General features: G+C 38.1%; 1 protein-coding gene across 1 annotated transcript in view; it reads left to right on the forward strand.

The window, feature by feature from the left end:
• LOC124405666 overlaps positions 1 to 27,915 on the forward strand; it is a 91,814-nt gene that overhangs the window by 54,475 nt on the left and 9,424 nt on the right. The window contains exons 3-5 of the mRNA XM_046880756.1: positions 2,001 to 2,127; positions 16,399 to 16,534; positions 17,203 to 17,336. Coding sequence (XP_046736712.1) covers positions 2,001 to 2,127; positions 16,399 to 16,534; positions 17,203 to 17,336 — 397 coding nt within the window. The remainder of the gene's footprint in view (positions 1 to 2,000; positions 2,128 to 16,398; positions 16,535 to 17,202; positions 17,337 to 27,915) is intronic.

The following is a 27,915-nucleotide window of genomic DNA, read 5'->3' on the forward strand; positions in this document are numbered from 1 at the left end:
GGGCCTTGTTTCAGTATTTTTTACACGCGAGCCATTGACATTCGTCGGAAGAATCATGCTGTGTGACGGTAGTGATTTGAATTTTCAGCTCGACTCTGATACTCGATGCTCGCGGATGTATGACCACCTACCGCCAAACTTTATGAAGTTTCAAGTACAGTTCAGTCTGCAATTGCTATTTGAGTATGGAATGTTTGAACTCAGGATCTGATGCCTGGATGTATTGGCTCAGGTACTTCAGTTGAAAGTCAACTTGGAGAGAGAGACGAATCTCATTGTTACACTAGCAGAACAGCAGAGGTGAAACTTCATTGACACATATGCCGATATTCATTCCAGGGTCACTTGGTATCCGGAATTCAGGTCCATTTCAGATGCCATGAATGAATCATGTGAAACTTCCCAGTGCAGTTATAGCGAGACACGTCAAAAGAGTACGAGACTAACTTGGGTAAAGTCCTTTTATTCTACCGTGAACACGTGGAGTAAAAAATTTAATTGTAACGTCAAAATTTATCACAATCCATTTATTTGTTGCAAGATTTATTGAATGTAAATTTGATTTGATCAATATCTACAAATATCTCTCCAAAAACTGATTTTCACAATGGAGCCAGAAGAGGCAATAACTGATTCGTTCGTCTTTATTCATTGGGATTCTCGGATACATGAACACATTCAATTATTCCGAAGTGAGGACCAATTCTGCATAAGGTATCATATCCCAATGAGACTGGACACACAAAGGCTTGCGGTGGTGCGTTATATTGTTATTCATGTGGTGCAGTGGTGGAAATATAGTCACGTTCTCCAGAGAGGTTAACACCTAGTAAGCTTTATGCTAGTGGCTTTACAAAGTCGCAATGAGCGCATCAGATTTCCAGATGATGAATATTAACTACTATCCACACTCGCACCATTGAACAAACTACTCGGTGACTGCAAGTTTCAGTTGTTAGCTTCAGTCCCTCGAGGAAACGAACTGTTCACATTCATATGTGTGCATGTATTTGTCAAACAATCCACGGATTAATTAATCCCTCAGAAATATCGACAGTACGTTTCACTTATAATGAGCAGTTTCTGCTCAGTTTATCTGTAGGTATTCCATAGGATTTTATTCCATGACAATTTCAAGGCATTCGTGACAATTTTTCTAAATCGAAAACCATTTCACTTATCGAAATGTGTGTAAGAATGTAGAAGTATGATTTATGACATCCATTTTCATTATTTGGAATAAATTTGCAGCTATAGAATATGACCAGTCAGGTTCTCAAAATTGGTATGTCTGGAACCTGTGTACGAGATATAAATTTGGAAATTAGGAAGGGCTGCCCGAATATTATGAGTGTGAACGTTACTGGAAAGTTAAGTGAGGGTCTTTTAAACTCTTTTCAACTTTTAAAGTGTTGATATTCTGAACTTTAGAATCTTGGACATTGAATTCAAGCTCACTACGAATCGTGAAACCAACATTATAGGAAAATAAAAAGTGTTTCGCCCATTCCTCTCTCCTTATAGTCTGATGTGAGAGTTTTGAGTTCTGATCCGAAATCAGCAACTCCAGTAACATAAGACCAGTTATTCGGAAAAACTTTTCTCTAAACATGTTAAAGATTAATGCAAAAACGATCGTATTTTATCACTCTGGTAACTCCCGTCAGACACAACTTAGTTCAAATTTAAAGATCTTAGGTTAAAAAAATTGTCATACTGGGTGAAATAGAGGATAAACAGCTTAAATTCTTACGATCAACATTGAAATTATCATCACAACTTCTCGAAAGTGACTTAACGGCACAGAGGTCACAGGTACCAAGTAGAAATTTGCTTCCACTTCGTACCGCGTGCGATAATCTCCCTAGTTTGGTAAATCGAAACCCCGCGTGGTGAGATAGGTGTAACCAGCATGAGAGACGTTTGGTGTCTGTTGTGCGACTCGAATTAATTTCACGATTCAATGTAGATTAACCCTTTCTAACCCTTTGTGTTTACAGATATGACTTGGGCCTAGACAAACTCTACTCGGTGACGTGGTACAAGGACCACGAAGAGTTCTACAGATACGTGCCGCGGTCCAATCCCAGCCAGCACAGTTATCTCGTCGACGGGGTTAAAGTTGACGTGAGTATCCCTACCTGCCCCTCGACGCCCCCGGGACTATTGGCTACGGACAGTTACTTCTCCGCCCGTTTTCTCCGCCGTTCCATCCCTTATTCTCCCGTTCACAAACACGTTCACCCTGTGAATCTGCTACACCCACACCCACTAGCACACTCCCTACATGTGTTTTTGACCCCTGATCAGAAGGGGTGTTCAATTCTGTGGCGTGGAGGTCTTCCCCACTTCCGATCTGCGATCAACTTCTTCCGTTTATACGTAAAATTTTTGCATTTTCTCGCAGACGAGCGTATCGATATGTCAGGTACACCGAAACGAGTGATTAACTTATGAGACCCCATCAGCCGGAGTATGACAATCACGATTAGTTTGTGAAGAGACAATTTGAGAGTACATTTCTGATCCAGAAATTTCTCAGTTTCTGTACATTACAATGATCCAACTGTTTACAACTATTCTTAAGGGCAAGACCAAGAATAAGGACTGCAAATTCTGATTGATACACATGTCTGCCCAAACCACAATTATCTAAGATCTTGTAATACCCGGACAGAACAGTATATTGTCTTACTAGTGCGAAAAGAGGGCGATTTCCGATGAGTTTTCTCTTTGTTGCTTTTAATTCAGCTGACTGGAGACTGCAACACTTCCGATAAATCGGTTTCTCTCAAATTTCGTTGTAATGTATGTTTGAATTTCGGCTATTGCAGTAGCTCTAATTAAATCAACTATTTGAACATAAGATTTCATATTACCCAGAAATGACCCTAAATATCACGTAACCGAATGATCATGTTGTGCTCATGTACTCCTAACTGCATTGGAAGTGTGATTTTTCGGGGTTATTAGCTCTGGAAAGCCGCCTTGAAAATGGATGATCAGATCATCAGAGACTAAATGAGACTGATCATTTAAAATTTATGTACTTTCGCGTAATTGTTACTCTGAGCGTGCCGAGCATGTAAATCTAAAGTATAGACGTGTTCTTCATCAGCTGGATCAATTAAAATATTCAGGAGAGAATAGTCGAGGTGGCATGTTGCCTCTCGATGTTTCCCAAGGCTGGTTAAGAATTCAATGATGGTGTGTGAGACGGATTAGGGTTTGGTTAAGATGGCTACCTTAGACCGTACCTTTACGGACCACCGAGAAACTTTTCGGAATAAAGCAAGGTGCGCCAAACGCTAAGAGTCGGAAAATTGGCGAATGGCACGCAGTTATTTTTTATGCTATAATTTCGAGTCAATTCCACGAGCCATGAAATAAAATACGGTTGGGATTTGTTTCCTTCCCAGGCAGGTTCACATATGAGATTCGTGAATTTCACATATGTGAAACGGGTTTCTGATAAAATAAAGTAAGTGCAATAAACGCATAAAATATGGGACACGATGTGTATTTTGTTCGTTGGTATTCTCTCGTTTTAAAGTCTTGGGACCAACTGTTTTTACAATAATAGTCGTCGACGCAGCAGCCCAGTAGTTCATCTATTTATGATATATATACAGTCATTTCTAAGAGTTAAGATTCCCTTCTATTATTGTACAGGGTGAGGCTTCGTAACAATATGGTATGTAAAATGTTTAATTCTCCATCCAGCTTTTCGAGGAAAAATTGCGAGTCAGAAATAGACATCATGAAATACTAGAGCTACGCGATTAATCGACTTATTGTAAACTTTTTTTGGACAATTGTTTCACCAACTAATCGATTAATTGAAACTGTGATTAATCAGTATTTTTAAATATTTACTCATTGGCATTTCGGAATTATTATTCTCTTGATTGATTGATTGATCAGCCATCTCAATTGATTGTTTTTGATGAAACTGTTTTTTTGTGATCATAGGACAAAAATAAGAAGGTACATGTGTAGCATTTTTTTGAATAGTTGTTGAGAAATAAATCTTCTAGTCTATTTTCTAAATGCCTGCAATTTTTCAATTCCAAGACAAACCTATTTCAATATCACCGAAGAGTTCAATTCTCGTGAAATCAGTGGAATTGTTTTCTCAAAATGGAACAATTCTTTTATTAACTTTTATTTGCAATAAAAAATTTCTCATTGTTAATTCTTATGAGATTATCTCACTGATTGACTTTATTGAAATACTTCATGCAAATATTTCTAAAATCGCCAACAGTTGGCTGCCCAACTTGCGATTACGCAGAATTTGGTGCATTTGTTAAAAAAAAACTAGCTGCATCAAATTCTGATCAATCATTGTTTTCAAAGAATAGTGTCGAACAAAATTTTATAGGAATTTTCAAATGAAAATCAAAGTTATGATTTGTCTTGGATTCCTTAGACTACTTTCTCATCTTTAAGATTCTTACGCGGTCTGATAATGAGCAAATACAGCCATATCAAGTGAGAGAACTAATTTAATGACTGATTCGAGAAACCTCAATGTACATAGCATTACGAATCATTAACGATGACTCACAAGTGATTGAATATGAGATTAGTAGTAGAAGTAATAGAACACTGAGGCTGGAATAAGAATATACCATATCTTAGTAAATTGAAATTAAACTCATGAACATTGCATATAATTGGAAGTTTAAAATTGCGATGCGACACTACAGGGCAATTCGCAAACTAATAGCAATGGCGGCTCGGTGTATACAGTGCTCAACGTGTGTGAATGTGTTTACATCTGCCTACCCGACACATAACTCTTCGAACCTTAGTTTGATCAACACAACTGAGCTCCTCCAATTCTCGGAGTTTCAATTAACTCACTCCAGATTGGCTGAGGGATACAGCCTAACTCATCAACTAAAGTCCTCCCATTCTCAGTGTTTCAATTGACACACCCTGTATACTCCAAGCATCCGTGTTGACGTCACACGAGTAGCGCCAATCTACCCGCGATAGTATTTTTCATTGAGAATCGGAGGTATTAATACAATCTTAAAAAACTGTTTTTATATCCAATAAAAATTAACAAACCTTCACTAAAAAATTGTATAATCTTTTCAACGGATAGCATCGTTAGAGATACGATCAGTACATACAGTTTGCATGGAAATCCATCTCCACCGCATCCATGGTTCTATCCTTTCATCCACACTCGTGAATTCATGTTGTGCAAGTGTGCGGTCTAGGCGCATTTGTGAAGTACGTACTTTACGCAGACGTGTGTGTTTATATTGTAATACGAGAACTGCAGGGTTGCGTGCAATTATGCACAATAGATGGCGGGTGGAAACATGTCCGATCTGGACAGTACGAATAATTAGGTCAATTTTGTTCAACTACCGCAGCCGCAGATCCCTCGGCTCAACGCATGTACATTATACGAGTACGTACGCGGTGAATGAATTACGGATAGAATAGCAATTTACACATTTTCACATCGATCGTTGCCGGCAGGAATTCCATGCGAGGATTAGAAGTATGGGTATACAGTAGGGTGTCGCAAAGAAACCGACTATTTTTTTTTTTTGTTTTTGTGTCTCGTGTGACAAAATATTATTTTTTGATGTTTTAAGAGCCCACTCCAAAGGACAGCTCAAAAAAAAAATTTTCAAGAGGTCGGTCCACATTTTTTAAAACGTCAGAAATCGTCAAAAATCGATTGTTTTTTTCAATTTTTTTTCTCGTTACGGTATAATTTTATAGACAAGAAAAAAATAAGTTTCCGAAAGTTTCAGTTCACAATTTGAATTTTGGAAGGTCGCTCATAATTTTTTTTCAATTTTTTGGTGCATTTCTTTAGATCTTTTCGAGCGACCTTTTAATATTCATATTAAAATTTCATAAATTTTTTTTCTTTCATTTAGTAAGAAAAAATAGATAAAAATACACCACAACATGAATTGAAAATCATACAAAGTACTAAAAATATAATTTTTTTAATTCAATTTTTTGACGAGTTTTGACAGTTTAAAAAATTTGGAGTGACCTCTTAAAAATTTTTTTTTTTTTTTTGAGCTGTCCTTTGGAGTGGGCTCTTAAAACGTTAAAAACTAAAATTTTGTCACACGAGACTCAAAAAAAAAAAAAAACATTCGGTTTTTTTGCGCCACCCTAGTATACAGTGATTCGAATCATCATCCTCACCGATACCGTTCATTCCAGTTTCTCTTTTACACTTTTCAAATATAACTACGTTGGAGGTACAAAAAAGGCAGCACAAAGTAAGACACGTTTTGCACGAGGTTCGAAAATAATATTTGTGCAATTCTCGTTCGAGATCAGCTCATGTAATTCAAAAAGTTTCTATCGAATAAGAGAAAAAAAATTCACTTACGAAGGATCTTAAACACAGTGATACCAGACTCATATATCATTTCTGGCAATAAAAAGGTTATTCCAAAAGAAATAGCTTGACATTCATTGGACAGCATCCCCTTCTTCATGGTGGTCGTTCGTACTTTTGACGCCCGAGACCAATCACTCCTCGAAAAGAAAAAACTCTTGTGCAATTCGAAAACGATTCCCATGTGAATACCGGAAATTCCCAAACCAGACTCCAGCCTATGGGGGTCGCGGTCGGCGTCGGATTGGATTGGATGAAAGTCAACAACCAAAAATTGCAACACGCGTTAGGATTGGCTCGTGGAGAGAACTTCTGATCTTAGTGATTGCCTGAAGAGTTCGTGGACTGTTTGTCTTCGGAGATTCAGCAGGTTGAGATTCGTTCAAACGGTTATCGGCTCATCCTTTTCTCGCACTTCCGTTACCATTATCGTTACCGTGGTTATAGCTGTAGTTTGTTCTTCGTCTCCATCTCCTTTTTTTTCATTCTCTGTTTTCCGCCTTCGTCGGAATACAACCCCACTCGCATCATTGCCGACTTATTGAATTCGGCGTTTCGTCACTGGAGAGAATTCGGAACTTTCCGATACGCGAATTTCAATTCGATTCTATCGCGGCCACGTGGAGGGATTACCCGCTTCATCACACCCACAAAAACTAGGCCAATCGTCGCTCCGTCAAATAGAACGTAAATTCGACCCACTGTTGCTGAATTCTACGCTGCGAATTGGCTGGGGATTCTGGCGGCTTATACGTACGTTTGTGAACCACAGTGCAACGTTTCTCTGTGGGAACACTTTGAAAATTAATGCATCTAGGCTTAAGGTGCATATAAAGACCCGTTGTACACCTCGAAAACGGGGGGATGCAAAACTCTTATACCGCTCAAGCAATCAGAGTGAAACTTGGGCAGTTAATGCCTTATTTTGGCAAAAAGTGGAGCGTCTTTTTACTTTTTCAAAATTTTGAAAGAAATTTTACAGATTGGTTACCACTCACAAAAATTGGCCAAATTTTCACGGTTGCACTGAATGGATCGAACTATCCGGTATGATGCCACTCGGCGGTGATGAAACACACATTTTGAGCCCAGTCCCATGAGATTTGATGGTGAAATGACGAAATGGCAGCTGATCTGGTTTTCGATTATGAAGAACACCGAAATCTCATTTTGGCGACATTTGTTACCGACATTACGAGCATGCCGGTAATGTGTGCGTGTAATGTCGGTAAAAAATTACCGGCATGCATGAAAGATCGGTAACAAATGTCGCCAAAATGAGATTTCGGTGTACTTCGTAATCGAAAACCAGATCAGCTGCTATTTCGTCATTTCACCATCAAATCTCATGGGACTGGGCTCGAAATGTGTGTCTCATCACCGCCGAGTGGCATCATACCGGATAGTTCAATCCATTCAGTGCAACTATGAAAATTTGGCCAATTCCTGTAAGTGGTAATCAATCTGTACATTTTTTTTCCAAATTTTGAAAAAAAAAAAGACGCTCCACTTTTTGCCAAAATAGGCTTTAATTGCCCAAGTTTCACTCTGATCGCTTGAGCGGTATAGGAGTTTTGCTTCCCCGCGTTTTCGAGGTGTACAACGCTTCTTTATAAGCACCTTTAAAACAGGATCGAGTTAACTCGGGCTCTTCATTTTACCTGTACAGAAAAACTCCCCTAATGGTGGAAGAAATTTCGATCCCAAGAGAATTCATATTATTACAGAGGAAATTTACCTCAACTGTTGACTTTCGTTATCGCAAAATCAACGGCACGTATCCCACCGCTGTCCCAAATGTGTTATGTTTCATTTGGTCACGCCTGGTGAACTGTAACTGAAAATTTCACCCGAACTGGCCCCTCAGCAGTGTTATCGTATGGTCAATATTTAAAGATATTTTAGTAATTTAATGTAGCTAGTGACATTGGATAAAGATTAATAGTTTGTCGGAGGGAATACAAATTCTCGATACCCACTCCAGAAACAGACTAAAAACACGAATTGGAAATTTTCATCCTAAAAATGACTTTAGACTATTAAATTTCATTGAAACTATTTCACCCAAAGTCTTTACATATTTCTTTTTCAACTAGAAATAAATTAATAATCTTCTTTATCTAATGGTCACTCATTGCACAAAAGTAACGACTAGCTAACGAAATTTTGCAACAAATTTTGCATTGTGTATACGCGTATAAAGCAGAAATGGCGGCACTTTTCCAGTCTGACAAGTAGCCCGTAATGGACTTAGCTCCCTATTACAAGATAGATTTGTGCTATAAGAAGTCGATCAGTTGGGGGTTGCCCAGTCAGGCAGCTGCGAGCCTTCCAATCTGGTGGAAAGGGGCGCAGACAAAGTACACCTCTCCGGCTGATGTGTGGCCTCAATCTTCTGGAGAAATCTTCAACCTATAACCAATACCCAGCAATAGCCGTCAGCCTTTATTTCCTGGTTGCAGTTGGATTTACCCTTCACTTCGGGAGAATAATCCAGCCCGAATTTAGTTGCCCTTCCAGTTTCGAGGATGCGTTTCATGATCATGATTTAAATTCAGCTCGCGATAATCCAGCTGTGAGGAGAGTTTTACCTTGGTATTAACTCAATCAGCTGTTGGGGTGAAACGTTTGGTTCACTGGGGAGAAAGTCTGGTGCACTTGACGTAGCAAATGGGGCATGGATACGCGTGAAGGTTGGTCATGGTTATCGTTGACGCATGCATGTTATAACTTATAAGTAGCGTAAACGATGCGGTTGTGGCTGTAAAATGAAACACTGGATTATGACACCTGACCTGAATAATGCGCCGAGCTGGGGATGGAATTGCTGCAGTGCCGTTAGTTTAATTAAGAGACTTAAGTGGCAGGTCTCTGTAGTAAATTCGAGGGAAGGCCTCGCGTAATTTGAGCCGAGATAACCAGAATGGCTTCAGTGGCTAAACAGCAATTGTTTGTCTAGCCGAGTTCAATCCACGTATGCACCCTTACATAATTAGTTGTACATACGGAATTACAGACATACAAAATTGAACAGCTGATTAAATTCAGCTGACAAAAAGTATGGATGATCGAAAATAAGAGATACTTGGAGTGATAGACTAAGACTGCATACTAATTATCATCAAAAAATGTAAAATACGTAGAAATTGATGAATTCTAAATCGGTCAACATTATTCTCTGGCTATAAAACGCAGGCATATCGATTATGATTAGATGATAAAAAAAATATTTTGAAGATTCTTGTAATCCTCCAAGGATATTCAGTCGAAGTTAAACCTGAACGTTGTCTAATGTTGGTGTTCATGCCATTATTATTATTTCCGAATTAAAGCTTGATAGCGAATATGAAGAGTGAAAAATTTCAATACACACATCACCCCTGAACTTCATCTTTCTGTTCCTTTTTCTTCTTGTACACTTTTCTTATTTCACAATACAGTGCAGTGCGTCTATTATTTATATTTTTTTAATCAAACCTCATCGGTTTTTGAAATCGCAATTGTGAGCTCGAGGAGAAGAAAGAAATGAAGTACAAAAATAAAACATATACCATAATTACTTTAACAAATTGAGCAAATGCGCATATTCAGATTCGAAAACAATGCTTAGGATCTCCTAATTTTGTTAGATTACTTTATCATTTGCAAGAATGTCATGTTATGATCAAGCCGTTTGCAAAAAAGTGACGACTTCTTGACCAAAATCTTCTCGTAAATCTTTACATCTAACGAGAATTCTAATTTGATCTTCAGTGAAACCTAATATACTAGAGTAACAATTTCCAAAACAGCAATATATAGTTTTCAGCGCAGTCAAGGATTTGGGTGGAAAAACTGAATTGTCCACTTTCATCTTCAGATGTTGTTAAGATAGTTAGTTAACAACAGTAACACCATCCGACGAAAAATCGTGAGCACTTAAATAATTAGAAAATAAATTTGGAAACTTGGCGTGATTTTCTTGTGTTGTAGTCTGGTCGAACCTTCGGTGTTTACCTCACTGTAACCTTTACGAACCAAAATGTATGATCAGTCAAGATTCAAGAGGAGATTCGCCAAAAACAGTTCTGTAAATTAAAAAAAAAAACAGTATGCAAAATTGTTGGTAATGATAATTTAAAAAGGCGTGCGTCAAAGGTAGCACCAAAAAAATAAATAAATTGTGAAGGCAGACGCATAGTGGGCATGAAAGAATTGGTGAAAAATGTAGTTATTAGTACTCACGATCAGCGAATATCTTCTCATAATGATAATACAATAAGAATTTTTATGGATTTAATGAATCATATAAATAATAGTTGGTATATTTAAGTTTTCTAACTATCATTATTATACAAGAACGTTTCTTTTTTTATACTAGATAAAATTTTTGTGTTTCTTCATTTTCGAAGGTGCGATACAGAGTGGTATTGGCTGTAGCCGGCTTGAAAAAGTTGCAGTCTGCGCTAACATACCTCCTATCAGTAATCATAACTTCAAGGATCATGAGAGAGAAGTTGACATTGCAATAGAAAAATATGCAAAAAGTAGCTATACCTATTCTGCAAAAGGCTGAGGAACTTCTTTTAGTTATTGACAAGTTGAAGGATTTATATGAACAATTTTAAGGATAATAATACTATCATTTGGCTCTTTTCAAGATTATCTTGATTAGCAGTGAAATTAATATTCCGAGTCAGAAGTGCCAATTTTTGAGTTATCTCACCATCGTTGCCAGGGTGCGACATATCCATGAAGAAAACAAATAATTTAAATACGCGTGATTTGCACACTAACCCAAATTACACTCAGATTCCTTTTTTAGATCATGTTTTTAATGATTAAATGTCGGTCAAAATTTACGAAAATTTTATATATTATTCCTAAATATCCATTTTACCTTATTCAATGTTTTTTCTCGTCTTAAACATTTGAATCTAAAACTACCAACTCGAAACTATCAGTTTTAATCCCAGTCCCTATCCGCAGAATACAAAATATCTCAACTTTGAAATAAAAAAAACTCAGTAACTAGACGGTAAATCATTTTCAAACTTTACAGGATTGTTTAAAATGACTCAAATATTATATAATCAAAACTCCCGTAAGTTAAAAATTTTCGAAATTACTGCCCAACTACCTTAAGGTGGCATATTTCTAGTGCCAATCCCTTGTGGCTGGGCCATTTTCAAACGTTACGTACTGTCGTTAGACAGACGGAAAACGAAAAATTCAATACCAGGTACTCGATCTACTTTTTTTTACAATTCCTCTGTGATTTTCTCCAGTGACTTTCCCATCATGTAAAAATAGTGCATCAATTAGCCTCGTTATAAAATTTAGCGAGGATCAAAGGCGCTGAACCTCACCTGCATTCTCGTACCACCGCGGGCGGAGCTGCGGAATGGTAGAACGATCCAACTTATCAGGTGCGCTGGCGCCACCAACTTGAAAGATTTCCTAACGAATACCTACGTCGTCGTGCAGTTGGCTGCAGCATTGAATTTCGCCACGGTGGAAAAGTATTTGACGATGGAAATAGGGGGATAACTACGTAGTGCAGTTAACATCCCTGCAGACGTAATGAGTTCTACGTGGCAAGTCTAACAACTATCTGGATCCCTGAATTCTGGAAGAAGTTACAGTCGCATCCCGATCGCCAAATCTCACGTTGAACTTTTCACAGCTCTCTAGAGTGTTGACCAGGCACTGCGGAAACTCTTTAACAGTACCCATCAGACTCCATTTTACCCCGCTCTTCGTACCGTCATACTTTCCCACACATCATTTACTTCGCGAGAAATTCATTGAGGTCTATGAACACGTGACATCATGATGAATCTCTTTTATTCACGTCTGGAAATGAGATATTAAGAAGAAATAAGAAAGCACGATAGGGTCTTACAATTAGTCAGGCATCAGACGTAAACGAGTATCCTTCAAGTAAAACTTATTATCATGGAAGTTTTCATCTTTTTTCCATGATCTGAGTAGCATGATTTTGAAAACTGATCTTTTTTGGACCAGCGTGGCAGTGGCTAACGTGCTTTTTCAATCACGTATCATGCAAGAGTAAACAAATGAAATTTCTCAAACGGTAGAGTTGTTCAATCGGCAATGTAGCTGTAAAGCCGTTAATAGCCAATAATGCGTCATGCAAAATATTGGTCGTAGAATTGGAGGGTGAAATGGTCACCACAATTCGTTTTCCATTTTAGTCAACTAATCACATGACGTGCTCATTCGGATCCTGAACTCACATTTGCACAACTCATTGTATACGTGTATGCAAGCAATTTATCACCAAAATCCAGAGAAAAGAGAAAGCAGCAAGTAATGATGAAAATCTAGCTGCAGTAGTGACTTAAATAGAACGAATATCAACTACGGCTACTTATTTAATTATGAATTTGATATCCTGGTAGTATACGCTCGATTCGATTTGATTTCTACATCAAATTTATATCAAAGTAATATTTTAAACACATCTTCAAAAATAGTACCGTGTAATAGCTTTTGGCAGAAGACTAATTGGTTTTCCAGGTAAAAAATCAGGTCTAAGTCATTGTGACAGTCTAATATTTATGTTTTCACGATTCATCATACTGAAGAGTACTCGAAACACGGTCAACATTCATATACTAAACTGTAAACTTGAGTTTACGGTGGACTGCATCTCAAATCAAATCATTTGCCCCGCCGTAACCATATTCTCTCGAGTAAAAGATATAAAATAATATTACGAAAATTGTCTTCAATTTCTTGGTCTAGATTTATTTCCTATTTCAATCGTTTTTTTCTAAGTCACTGCGCAGTCTTGCACCTCAACACTTCACAGTGGTAGGCAGTATCATTTTTCTTGAGATTCCACTTCCAAGTTTGTACTCGTGAGTCCCCTGCAATGAACTTCTTCAAACCAAAAAACTGAATTACAACTTCAGTCCCCAGCTGGCCTGGAGACTGAGGAGCATGGCTGTACGATGACGACTCCCTTGGGAAGCGCAGCATCCCTGACATCCAAATGCCAAGCTACACGTCGTGTACATTGAACTTTTGGATTGGAAATTCAAAGAAGAAACCAAGAATCATTAAAAGTAGCATCGAAATATTCATCGATGATTGTAGATGGCCTGATTAACTCTCCGTTAAGGTTGTCATTATGAAATGATGTTCTACGAAGGATGTCGTATGATGTCTTATAAGTGGATTGATGCGGCAGAACTCGTCCATCCGTGAGGTCTCAATTTGCGTAGAAGGTACACAAGCGCGTGTACATCGATTTGCTAGAACGTCTTCGAGTCGATATTGCTTATCGAATTACAGCTGGTACGATACCAGCAATATTGTGTGTTGTATTCGAGCATCCTGATCCTGTCGAACCACGCCCCGGATAAAGCAGTTCAATTTGACTTCATGCGTGAATTCCGATTATCCGTAATTGCTCTACTAATTACAGCTGCTGAAATTAGCCCAATTATTTTATCTGAGTAGCCTGTACATTGCGTGGTAGGATTCATGCAAATACCGCGGATATCAGAACACATATTGATTGTGTATACAGTGATCCATAAAATAGGAACTGATCCAAATTTCACATTGGTGACCGTCCTTTTGATTAGAGAATGCCAACTGATTTAAGGATAAAAGATAACTCAGAGGAACGTGCCTCTCATCTTTTTTTCAACGATTTATTACTTTCAGTTTCAATATTTCTTCCAAGTGGTTTGCAAAAACGTGCTGAATCTTTTGTTACCAAGAGCCATGATTTCCCATGGGTCGATGATTGAATAGATTGAGGATAAGTGATTCAAAGCAGCCTGTCGTGTTATTGCCGAAATGTACTTCGATTGCCTACGTGGAGCGTCGGAATATAATTCGAATGTCCAAAACTGGTTATCGGCATAGACGGCTGTGTTTGCAAAGTCGATAACGAATTAGTATCAGGCCTAGTAAAAATTGTTGTTTTTTCATGTGCGTATCTGATGATGACCAGTAATCGCAGATGTTTTGATGATTCAAAAATTGACGTATTACGTCTTCTGAACTGAAAGTTATAATCAATCGGAGATTCATGCTGTGACTTGAATCCTTGGCATAAGACAAATTGCAATCAGCTGTAGGTACTTTGGTGTACTGTGGTTTGGTGTTAAAGTAATTTGGCAAAATTTTATCAGTTTTCTCAGCATCAAGTTATTGGATAATATTCAATGAGACTTAGGTTATCAGTTTGGTTAAACGAATATGTTATTTCATAAAGTATAACTTATAGAGTAGCTCCTCTACTTTACTATCAATTTATGAATATGAAATGTGGAATTTGCTATCAGTACAAGACCGGAATATCAAGATTCCACGAATTTACACATACATGTCTTATTTCGCTAGAGGCTTGTGTTTATGGGCATGTGCTTGATGACCTCCAGTAATTTTTTAGCAATACTTAGAATATGTTGAGCAGTTTCGATTTTTTTGATGAAAATAATGGTAGCAAGACCCGCTAATGTGGATTTCATATGGATTGATAAAATTTTTCATTCGAATCTCAATTCTTCGTTCACGATGCCAAGGTACAACCTCTGTACTTGAAAAGCTGCGTAAGTCTTTCACCAGCCATTCCTCCATCCGGTCCCCGTGAGACTGTTAGAGAAAAACGCTCGGCTACGAAGCTTGGCAAAATCAATGCACGAACACTTTTGCGATGCTGAAAATTTACGCTGTTCCATATTTGGGTTAACAAATTATCGTCATGTATGTAATTCAACGAACAAAGTTGTAGTACAAAAATAGATATGCACGAGAGGCACATACCAGTTCCGCATCTTCAGCAACGGATCCACAGCAATCCACATCCCTTAGCCCTTGTCAAAAAGAAACGTGAAAGCTACGGTCAAATAGTTACCTTCTCTGAAGGCTCCATGAGAGTCACGTGATGGTCAACAACGTACGCAAGTTATAAAAAATTGATCGATCTCATCAAGGTGTACAAAAAAAAAGATTTCGTTACCCCAGTGTTTGTTTTGCCTGTGGTACTGCATTTGCCAACCAGTAGTTAATCGATCTCGTAATTACGGTAGAACTACGAAATCACGTTTGCATTCTATTTCCAGTATATGAATCTTGATATCAAGTGTCAAAAATTATCACGACGAGATCCATTTTGCGGATGCATGGAGTTTGAGGCTTTTTCACATGCTTTCAACGACGACGTTACTTTGTAGCACGGTAGAAGGTGGCGAGACATTCCAAATTATTCTCTTTATTTCCAAACGAGACAAATTACTCCGGTGAATAATTTCCATGGCTTAACTGCGAGAATTATTTATTCGATTTTCTCCTAAAGGGCACGCAGTATATTCCGTTGTGGTGAAATTGTACCTAATTGCATTTCGTTCAGGCATACCGTTGATCCCGATACAAATGTATAATTTAGTGCCCAAGTCTGAGTACGAATTCAAGTATGATCACGGTGCGTTTTTTCATCATACCTTTAAAATATCGCTTCGCACTTACTTTCTAGAAAAACATTTATTTTCATCTACGTTGACAGATAATCGCAGAAATTCAATCAAGTTTAACAAAATTCGCAAGGTTTTATCAAGTGTACGCGAATTTTATTCCAATTCCAAATCCATACTTACAAACATGTAGAAAAAAGTTCAAAAACCAACCTGCGTGTGAATGGAATCAGTTTTTCAAGCAAATAAAGTCAATATAAAGACAGTCGCGGGCATTTTTAAACTAGTACAAATTTTATTCCCTGCGAAGCCAACTAAAAGTAAATGGATAAATAAGTAGATTCATTCTCTGGTGCTTTTCAATCCACCAACTCAGGATTGACAAGACTTCTTTGTCCATGAAATTGGACACATGTAGCCTGAACAGAAGCTTCAAGACACAAAACCCTTCGCGCGATTCCTAATCGTTCCGGCCAACTGCGTAATTGTTCACAAAACTTTATCGTTTCACACCAGTGGAACCAATATCTCAACCACTTCAAATTTGCTCAAGAATCCAATTATTTGTTACAGGAACGCATGTCCGGCAGCCAGCAGGTCTTCTTGAAGCACGTAAGCTTACGCACGAGTGGACTCTACAGGTGTGAAGTGAGCGCGGAGGCACCGAGCTTCAATTCTGTCCATGGCGATGGCCATATGGAAGTTATTTGTGAGTATAAAATCCATTAGAAGACATTGCACTGAACGATAAGTGAAATTTTCACGATCAATCAATTTTTCTTTTACAAGAGGTAAAGACTCCTGTTTTTGAGTACTTTAGTGATTAACAGTGAAACTCTAGACTAAAGCCCTTGGATCAACTGAATTTGGTCTACCATTGTTTGATTATATTGCGATTCAAAGCACCTAATCACTGGCATCATAATACACTGGAAAAAATTCCAACACCGGATATTCGACTACTTGACGTTGAACGTTATTAAATTTGAATTCTAAAATGTATGTTCTAGAAATGACTCTGCTTAGGTTCATCTAAGTATTTCAATCTACAACGTGACCTCACACAAGAACATATCTGATTCACTATCGAATAGCTGGTAGTCTGTTTCAGTGATAGTATTTGTTCGTGATGTACTCAGTCTGAAACACAATGATGGCTGGTCTATCGTAAAAGAATTGCCAAATAGGCGCTATAAAAGTTGTTATAAGAATTTATTCGCTTTTTGATCTGATGAAAATATTAAAATACTAAGGTAAAGTGGAGAGAGATTCCCCACTGACTTCTATTTCCCAGACAAGTATTTGGGGTCGAAGCTTGGAACCAGGAATTTCTAACCTACATCGCAAGGTGTTAACCAGTGCATTTCCTTGTTACAGCGCTTCCTCAAGAGGATCCGCAGATCACTGGGGAGGAAAAAGTGTATGCCAGCGGGGATATCCTGGCGCTAAATTGTACGAGTAGCAAATCATTCCCACCAGCAAGGCTCAAGTGGTTTATCAACGGCGTTCCGGTAATTTTTTTGGTCTATGCTTCACCACACCTTGCATTTCTTCGAAAATCTTTGCTGTTTTAATTTTTCGTTAACCTTAGTAGAGTGATGATCAGTTTCGTAGGTTATCTATACAATATTAGTCAAGATAACAATCTCAAATATATTCACCTCATCTTTTATCTCATGGATCACAATGATACAAGTTGAAAAGCAGAGATGGTCATATTCGTCTACATAAATCTGCTATTCAAATTCATATTTTTTTCATATAAAGATAAGATCAACTGTTTACTATTTAAAGTCAATTTCATACACAGAACGAAAAAAAGAAACAAATTATTTGAGCGAAACATATTCTTGTTAGCTGCTGGCGTAGAATAGTATATTGTGTGAAATTCGCAATGTCAGCCGCAAAGGTGAGTGTTGAGTTTATGCTATTCTTTCCAACGTTTGCGAACGAAAGTTTGATTTGGAAAGCAACAAAGGTGCCACTGACAGCGCGTAAAATTGGGGTAAAGTAACTTTTGCTCGGTGATACAGCGCGTAAAATCGAGTTAGTCCAAAGGGCGCATGCGCTAAGTAAAGCCCTGGAGTGTGAAATTGAGTACATCAGTTGTGCGCATGCGCCAACGTTGTTTCACCGCACTGTTCGAAAATTGGGCACCTGATCCACGCTGTACAGGCTTCAAAATTCAATCTATCTAAACACGAAATCATTGACTGTTTCAAAAAAACCAGATCACCGAGGTGATCCCAGAAAATCATTTATTTATCAACAATGTTTTTTTCTTAGTGATATGAAGAATCTCTCGTTTTTGTCGTTATCTTTTTGATTATGTAGATGAGAATGAGGTTGGTATTATCTCTCATAGAATAGCTATTTATGTGGCATGCTCGTAAGCCGTCTGTTTTTTTGGCAAGGATAAAAATTTCAGGACGAGCTGTAGGCGAGTCGGAAGCGAGCTGGAAGCGAGTACTGAAATTATCCGAGCCAAAAAACGGTTTACGGGCATGCCACATACAATATTTTTTACGCTATGGGCATTGAAAAGCAAAACGAAGAGTGAGGTTATGTCGCGATCTGTTCGACGAAGCTACTTTATTCGGCAGTTTGGGATGCGCACTTCGAACTGCGCATCAAAACTGCGGAATAAAGACTTTATTCTGCAACTTTGTTCACTGCCGTATAAAGCGTCGCTTTACGGACCGAAAACTGCCACAAAAAGTGGACTTTTCAATGCCCATGCCGTAAAAATAATTGAAAGATGAAATACTTTTTATTGTATCCAGATGGATTTTCATACCAACAATCTTATTTTCATTTAAATAATAATACTTAGTATCTTGTACAAGACTGGGGGAGAACTGGGAAAAAGTGGAAGACGTGGTCGCGTAGAACGCGGGTAACAATACGGGTTTTCGTTTGTTGTCGCGGAAACTGTTATCGCGATATTCGCCGATAAGCTCGCTTCGGCAGGGGGCGAGTAACACGAAGTGAACGGACACGTGGGTGCTTTGAAAACACCCTGTGTATCTGTATGCGGGTGTACGGAGGGTGCCGTCTTCCTGAGAATATTGGGACGCGATAAGGTCGACGATGCGGTTGAACCTGTCGATAAAATTGATCGAGCGCTCAGTGAACCACCGAGCTGCACACTTCCGATAAAATAGATTTTACAAGCAGCAAATCCTCTCCGCTCTCGCGCCCTATCTCCGATCCGCTCAGCTCTTCCTTAGCGACGAAAGTGGAGAGGATTGAGTCACACCGCGGCGTAGAGAAACCTTTTATCGACCATTCTCGGTCTCGCAATTTTTAATTCCCTCGTCTGTCTATCCCCCATTACGTAGGTGTAGAAGTGGCTGCAGTGGCCTGGAAAATGTGTCGGTAGAACTGGATCAACTCGATACACCTGCTGGACTGATAATATTCTAATTGAATTCGACTTTCCCCGATCTATGCATGTATGTTGAGTCTACCAACTACCAAGCAGCTTTCCAGGATCAGCAGTTTCATTTGTCCATGATATCTAGTATGTTATAGGATCATATTCATAAGATTTTTGATATAGATATGGATAGCAGATAGTTCGAAGTAACGATTTTGCACATCATGTCTCGGAACTAAGTCCAGAAATTTAAGGACGTACTAGAAGATATCTAACTGAGTAAATTGATCCACGGAACATGTGGTCACTCAGCTGCTGATGCGGGTCTTAACGCTTTCGAATTTGAAAATTTCAAACCAAAGTACTAATACTTTCAAACTTTATTTAAGACAGAAGCCAGTCGTTACAAGAGGTGCTTAAAATTACGTTCTTCGACTTTGATGCACAATCGACTTCCATGAAGTAGCAACTGACGCAACGAATCGAAGATGTTAGCCCCTTTTTTATTCAGCAGCTTCCAGAACTGAGCTCTACTCACCACAAAACCTCTTCAACTATCCCTAAGCTGTCGAATATTATTCTCCACTCCGTTTTTTCGGCTGCTTGATGAGATAACTGCAGTTTATACCTCGTATAGCTATCCAGAGATATTGCAGAGGCTTCTATCAAAGTTTATTATAATCGGTATGGTAGTTCTTGAGGTCATCGATATCAAACATAAACGCTCCTTCTTTGTTATAGTAAGGGAGATTACTACGTAATCAGGACTTCTGCCATGCAGTCTCGCTAATGCTCCATTAGTTTGCTTCTCTACCACTTGAAGGCCCTCTACACTATATTGTGCCATGAGTACGAAAAGTAGGTTATTTCCGATGAGTTTGAATTCTTAGCATGGTCCAATACAAGTTCTGTACTCGTCTCGGCTCGACACTCGAGTCAGATATTATCTATTCGAGCATCTACGATAAGCTAGTTTTTGCAACATCTGCATAGGAAACTTCGATTTGAGAAGCAGACAAATAGTATAAGATCATAGTATAAGATAAGATGAGAAGAAAAGTTATCTAGAAGGTTTCCTTTCCGCATTGTTTGATGAAACAGTATTTTACGAACGCTCTATAGACTTTGAAAATTGAACCATTAAAGCAAGTATTGCAAATAATTGATGTCGCAAGTTCAGGTTTGTTCATCGTTGTCGATCTTTTTTTTCTCTCGTAGTTGATTCCTTGCAGTTTCTAGGATTTACCTGATTTAAGGATGCTAAATTTTCTGCACTGTTCTACCTTTCTGATGGTACTCCTTCGTTTTTTGATCTTCTGTTTGTTTCTCTCGTTGTTCAGCTTTTTCGTCTTCAGCTCCTTCATTTTCACCTTCTTTATCTTCATTATTCAAATATATTGAAACTCATTTTCTGGTTTCACTTCAATATTCTCGTGCTCATTATTATGTTTAACAATCCTTTAAAGTCTCTGCTGATCGTGACGTAGTCAGTATTTTCATTCAAGAGTCAATATGCTTTCGAATTTTCCGCATATCCACCAAATTTTATTGAGGAGAATAAGTTTATGTTTACTGTAATACTATTCTTGATGCTCCAAAAACAAAGAAAATCTGTGAACCTTTCTCGACTAATATTCTCTTTGACCATAAATTGGTGCCCATCGTAGACATAAATAATACCTTTTACAGTTACAATGATTGCTTGATTTTCGTTATTTAATCATGGTACTGGAATTTAGTTGATTTGATATCACTTACGTAGGCGTCATCTTAGTTTACCACCTTTACCTTGTCACTTACGCACCATTCGCTAGCTGCAACAAACTAGATATGACTTCAGTTTTCTTTAACTCATATAAATTACTGAAGTCGCTTGAGCTTTCTTCATATCTTCTATAATTTGCATATCCCGTAATTGTTTTTCATGTGATCTGCTTTATTTTAGAAGAAAGAGTTTCCTTGTGTAGAATTCTAATCTGTATTTTGGATCTCATCTTGCCACTGGAACTTGAATAGCTTTTCGTCGAAAATTTTTTTCATCTTCTTTACGCCTCTTGTGCTCGTCTATGAGTTACCGTTTCACTAATTCTAAAGTGGGATCTTCTGAAATTCTACTCCCTAGAGCAATGATAAGAGCATTATTGTATTCAAATAGATTGCATAAAACAGTTGCCAGTACCATTTCTATTTTCAAAGTGTCGCCGAATACCTTCAGTTGATCATTCAAGTTCAGCAATGTGTTTATGTGTTCCTCAATATCTCTTTCCTCTGATAATGTCAAACTACAAATCCTTTTCAGAGTAAAAACTTTATTAGCGATTATTGCCTTTTTTATTATTTATTTGAATAAATTGTGTTATTTGTTTGAATTACGCATCGTTATTTCGAGAAGAAAATATAACACTACTTAGGAATACTTTATTCTGGAAGACTCTGTACACTTCATATGAAACTTCTCAAACATGTCGTCAGATTAAGATGGAAAGTTCAATCCAAAGGTATCAATAACTCTAGCTTTACCATCCGTATGAGCTACTGCTTTAATTGAAAAAATAAATAAAAGATGATCGAAGTGTTGACACCCTATTTTTGAAAGAACTAAAATTCTAATTTGAGAGCTAGCGTCTTTTTCGGTCGCATTTTAAGATAAAATTTTATTCCTCAGATATATAGGTATTCAGTTTCAAGGTGTTCCTACGCATAGAATTAGAATCTTAACGGTAAAAATAGCTATATTCATGTACTTTAGAGGACTACACCGGTAGAAAGCCTGGACTTATGACGTGAGAATATTTGAATAGCGTTTGAAGTTCATGAGTCACTACAAAGTTAATTAGTGACCCATTGATCTTTAAAGGATTAATTTACTCTGATGTGGAATTTTTTTATGAACTAATACTTAACGGTTTCTCGGCTTCAGTATCTACCTTGGGAAGAAGATGCTTTTGGCTAATCACGTCATCCTCTTCAGCACTATTCAATTGATGAATAGAATGCAATTTGACATTTTTTTGTACGTCCATTTTTATTAAGTACTCTTCACTCCACTCCTCCGCATGTAGATGATTACATGAAAAGGGCTTCGACTGAGTGAATTACACAAGTGTTGCTAGCAACTTGCAAATGTTTCACTAAGCAGAACACCAGTAAAGCCAACCTTTTTTCCATCATCGCTCTCAACCGTGCATTCAAGCTTCAGCGTTTTCATCCTTAGTGAATACCACACTCAGAATGAAAAAGTGACGTGTACCCTGAACCGAAGATGGTACTTATTTTGAACGTAACAATGTTACACAGCTTGTTTAACTTGTGAATTGAACATTGTTGACAGAGATAAAAGCAAAATATGCTATTGCTCAGATAACTCAAGATTTGGGTATTACGTGGGTATAAACACTGAATTCGTCTATTCAAATACCTTAAACTAAACTTTGAACTTGACATTTCCCATCCTACGCATGTTCCTTACATGCGTTGAATGGAAGAAGAATTTCAAAGTCACATAAGGGGCTCTTAACAATGTGGTGTACCAACCGTTAGTCTTCATTGTCCGGGAATATATCTCTCAGGATCATTAATCACGGGTGTGTGTATTACGTAACTCACAATCAGTTTTATATCGAGTAAAGGCGTCTCACCAATCTCGTTTAACCACATCAATCAACACATCGTCATTGACTTTGTTCATCCGTTATTTTAATTCTCGATGAAATTATGAAACGTCACGGTTGTCGTACGTCTCCATGTGAAGCTCTGGAAAAGGTGCCAAACTTTTTTTCTTCCATCAAACAAACGGTTGATGACGGGATCGCAGATTTTTATTAGCGCCACCTTTCACCAGATGTGCCGTAGATGATTGAATACCACGAGACGTGTCTTTTCGCCGATGAAAAAGCTGCACCCATACACTGGCCGCTTCTGGTTCTATTCTCTCGTTGCGTCCTCGGTCCGAGAGATTACAATTAACTTTCATCCAGCAGCCGGAGCGACGAGGGCTCTTTTCGTCTCGGCGTTTTTTGATCAGATCGATTCTGCGGGCCTTAATGAGGCGTGGGTGCCTCGACTTCTTTCTTTCCTCCATTCTTTCTTATCCTGCATCCATCCTTACGCACGATCGACGATTACTTCAGGGGCCACTTGTCGAGCTTCGTTGAGGGGTCGAAAATAGCCTAGCTGTCGGATATCTGAAGGAGCCCGACGACGGAAGGACACAATTAAAATATGTCTCGGAGCTACCTGATTGCTAATCTTTTAACCGGTTCTGGCATTGGTCCTGAGAATATTATTACTAAAGCTGTTACAAGGGTCTCCAACTAATTGCCAAAAAATTTTACACAATTATAGAATATTTCACTTAGCTGATCTGTACATATACCAACTTATACACCTTTTCTCAAAATTAATCAGAGATCAAAGAACCTCGAAGAAAATTATGGATGATAAGAATTTTCTCCTTAATTTTTAAGCCGATTTAAACTATCTCCTTCATAAATTTGCTACGTGAACCTAAACTCGCCACGTTTTCCCGGCTTCTACGCGCTAATTGGGACCGAGCTTTGGTTCATCAACCATACCGGCACTTTCAGTGGTCCAGAATATTTCCACCCTCTTTTCCATGGCTCGCACGCTCGTTGGAATAGACTCCTAGGGTCCTGCAATATAACCTTGTCTCCTTACTCTTAATGACGTTAGGGGCGTGTCAGTTAGTAAATTCTTAAGCGAATTGAAAAGAGTCACTCGTCAACTTGAATCAGACGACGAAGATGACGAGGATGAAGAAGAGATGGGGTTCAAACTGATTGCTGTGAGATTATTAAATATTCTGACGACGCTGCGTCTTATTAAACTCGGATTTGCTGCTGAGAATTTTTAAATAACACGACCCCCCTCCCACCCCACCGTCCTCCCCCTGCCCATCATCTTATCTCATTTCATACCTATAAACGAAATTATTCTACGATTTTATTTAATTTCCTTCAATTTCACACGCTCATCTTACCTGTATTTTATTTATTGCTTTTATTTTACTCATCGATTTGCTTCTGCCTCGTGGATGACATTTTTTCTGTGTTGGATTCACTCGTTGAAAATGATGAAAAATCAGAATAAGTATTTCGGAGAGAGCGATCATCGTCATAAATGGCACCTCGAGGGGAGGACAAAATGTCCTTCGATAGATGAGGTGGCTTTTTATTTTATCGTTGTGATTGAAATTAGAAATATATACTTTGTGGTATAAGAGTTCATAACTTTAGTAAAAATTAGCTGAAACAAATTTTTAAACTCTGTTGAAATGAAAGTATCGGAAAGATTCCAATAATGATTTTTCCATAATTCAATCGTTGTTTCACTCGACGAAATCCCAGAAATTGTATTCGAATTTCTACATTCATATATAAGGCTAATATCCCAGATGAAATCGCAATTTGGTTCGACGCTCCAACATTTTTATTAGAAACATTGGCAAAAAAAAGATCGTCGCAAATTGTTTCTCTGGTTCACAGAATCGATGACAAAGCCAAACATTTGAACCATGTTAACGATCGACTTTGGACCTCACAAAACAACTTCAACCACCGAGTGAATCTCTCGAGAAGCAATGATTTGTTAATATATAAGCAATTTTTTAATCGTAAACTTAAAAGTATACATGAGATTTTGAAAAAAATCTCTTTCCCCATTTGTCAAAGTGAACTTCATACCGGTTTCACGTAAATTTGTATTCAGGCATAGCGTGGCCCGTTAATCGTTCGCCCCTTTCACCCCTGCATAAGGCTGCAGCAAGGCACGCCGACGTAATTGAATTTTCCGTCCGGGGCTCCTTATTTAATTACTATAAATCATATTACATCCAAATAATTCAACTGATCCCGGCTCCCTTCCCACTCGTTTTGCGGACGTCAATATCGCCGAATAACAAGGCTCGTTACGAACAGCCTCATCCTAATATCAACCAGACACGCCAACTTCAGAGGGCTGCATCAGCCTCTGAAGAGAATCTGGCGATCGAGATTCACATATTAGAGAGTCCAGCACTAGGTGAACTCCATCCACATTCCGAGTACAAATTTTATGGGGACAGCCTGATTAGGCACACCTGATGTGGTCCTGGTCAGGTTGTCATCAGGCATCCTTTACTAAGGTGAGCTTGATGTGTCTCGACTGAACATGACACGTTGAACGTACCGCGAGTGGCCACCAGGTGTCATGGAAGTCCTTAACGTTCTCACTACAAAAGTGTCACATGACTTGTAACAAAGGGTGGCCATCTACCTGCAATATCGTACGAATTATTATTTTGTAGATTATTATACTTGTAAATATCCACCTACAGATAGCAGCTACTCATTTTTGGTAGCCTTAAACTAAATGATTTGCTACGTTATTCCGAAAATCACTAAATCTGAAGAATCTTTGCCCAAGTCTTGATGAAGTCCTGAACCGATTCTGATCAGGGTTGGACCATCGTACCTGAACTCGGTAAAACGGTACGTTACACTTCTGGTCAGGCCCTGATCAGGTGACCTGATGTGTACCTAACGAGGCGGTAAGACAGGCCTGATCATGGGACATGGCCTATAAGTCCAATACCTGATGGTTGAAAAAAATCATGGACTTATCTAAGCCTGTTCGAAAACTTCTCCTCGGGGTTTAAATTTTCTGTATAGTCACTGAGCATGAAAGAAATCCTTCGATTGTTCAGATCAGCTGACGATAAAGTTCAACCGAATTGTTACTTTGACTCGCGTGGGTCTTGTGAGTATGTGTATGTGTGTGTGTGTGTGTGTGTGTGTGTGCGGGTACTGACGGGAAATGAAATGAAATCAATTTTCGAAAGTTCAAACATCTTGGTCTTGCATACGAGATGGACGTGTGGGCGGTCAAAGAAATTCAAGTGAGTGCGGCTTGACGGATGGTTGCTTTTCAGGGGATTTTTGCTCGACGTAGAATGATGCCGGTCCGAGCCTCGGGATTCCCAGAACCACAGTCAGGTCTAACAATTCCAACCTGAACGCGTCGAGAGGCTGCAGAGACGCGGTTGGCTGCGTTCTAGAGTTTCCTTCATTCTCAATCATACTGAAGAATTCAACCTTTCACAATTTTTTTCTCGAAGTTTACTAGTCGGCCCAACTTTTCATCCCTCGCAATTAAAATTTGAACGTCTCCAGGCTTCTTGGTCATTAAACGAAATATGAACAATTCTTTGAATACCGAATGACAGAGCAACTTGGCTCGCGTGGAAATTCATCAAAGATCCAGACTATATTAACAATTAATTCTAGTCCGTATATTAACCTTTGACTAATTTCATTTACCTCAAACAAAAATTCGCATTCCGTGACAGCCTGCATACCAAACTTGTTATTTAAATATTACATACCAAAGCAATATTTTTGTCATAGCACAATTGCACAAGGTCTTCATTGATCAAGACATTGCAATACTGTTCAGAATTTTTTCCGTTAACATTACTGTTGTTGATAATTTTCTTATTGTAGGCCGACAATTTTGTTTAAGAATTACCATCATCAGTTATTGTTGCAATTTTGTAAACTTTATTCAATAGATAACATTGATTGATGAATTTTCATGTGTCAGCCGTTTCAGGGGCCATTCAGAAGTAATTTTATACCGATATCCAGAACCCCCCCCCCCTCCCCTTTCTAATATCAATTTCACTTCAACATTCGAAAATATACCCTTTAGCAATGCAATTAATTTCTAAGCACTTTCATTACAGTTACACCCGAATTTACGTTCAATATATTTTTATGAAAAAAAACAATGGAAGTATAATTATGATGCTGTATTTGGATGAATAAAAGTATGAAATATTAAGCTCACGTGTAACGATATTCAATGTTTATTGCACATAATTCGGAATAAATCGAGATTCACGGAGTCATACGTTCAAGGCTTATAGGTACAAACTAGTTTTTGTATTCGAAGTGTTATTGAATCAATCAATAATCAGACACTGAATTTCTAAATTCGGAAGATTGACAAAACAGAATTGAATTGAGGTGATTCTTGAAATAATTGAGAATTGGGTCAGCTATAAAAAATTGAAACGTCGTACATTGATTTCTCATTTCAGAATGGAGACAAGTTTCACGTGCGACTAGCACGCAAAACGTGACATCACTCTACGTCAGACCCTCCGACCCTTGAAGTCACAATTTGTCAGGCTACCAATCCTCCCCCTCACTCAAAGGTGTGACAACACTGGTGGATTTCAGTAGAAAGTTTATAATAATCATGAAGAAATTAATATGACAAGATTTATTCTCGGAATATTTAGTGAAGGAAGAAAAAAAATTTTTCTGCAAAAAAATGCAAAATTTTTCAATGAATTATTAGACTTGACATTAATCCATTACATCAAGAGTGAATCAATGTCAAGTGAATAATTCGAGAAATAAAAGAATTTTCTTGAATATACATACCTATGGACAAGAGGAAAAAACTGATACATTAGGGTGTCGAAAAAAAACCGACTATTTTTTTTTGAGTCTCGTGTGATCAAATGTTAGTTTTTGATGTTTTAAGAGCACACTCCAAAGGACAGCTCAAAAAAAAATTTTAAGAGGTCGCTTCACATTTTTTAAAACGTCAGAAATCGTCAAAATCGATTTTTTTTTTTAAATTTTTTTTCTCGTTACGGTGTAATTTTATAGATCGGAAAAAATAAGTTTCCGAAAGTTCCAGTT

Source organism: Diprion similis, chromosome 4 (genome assembly GCF_021155765.1).
Source record: "Diprion similis isolate iyDipSimi1 chromosome 4, iyDipSimi1.1, whole genome shotgun sequence".
NCBI classification, from domain to species: Eukaryota; Metazoa; Arthropoda; class Insecta; order Hymenoptera; family Diprionidae; genus Diprion; species Diprion similis.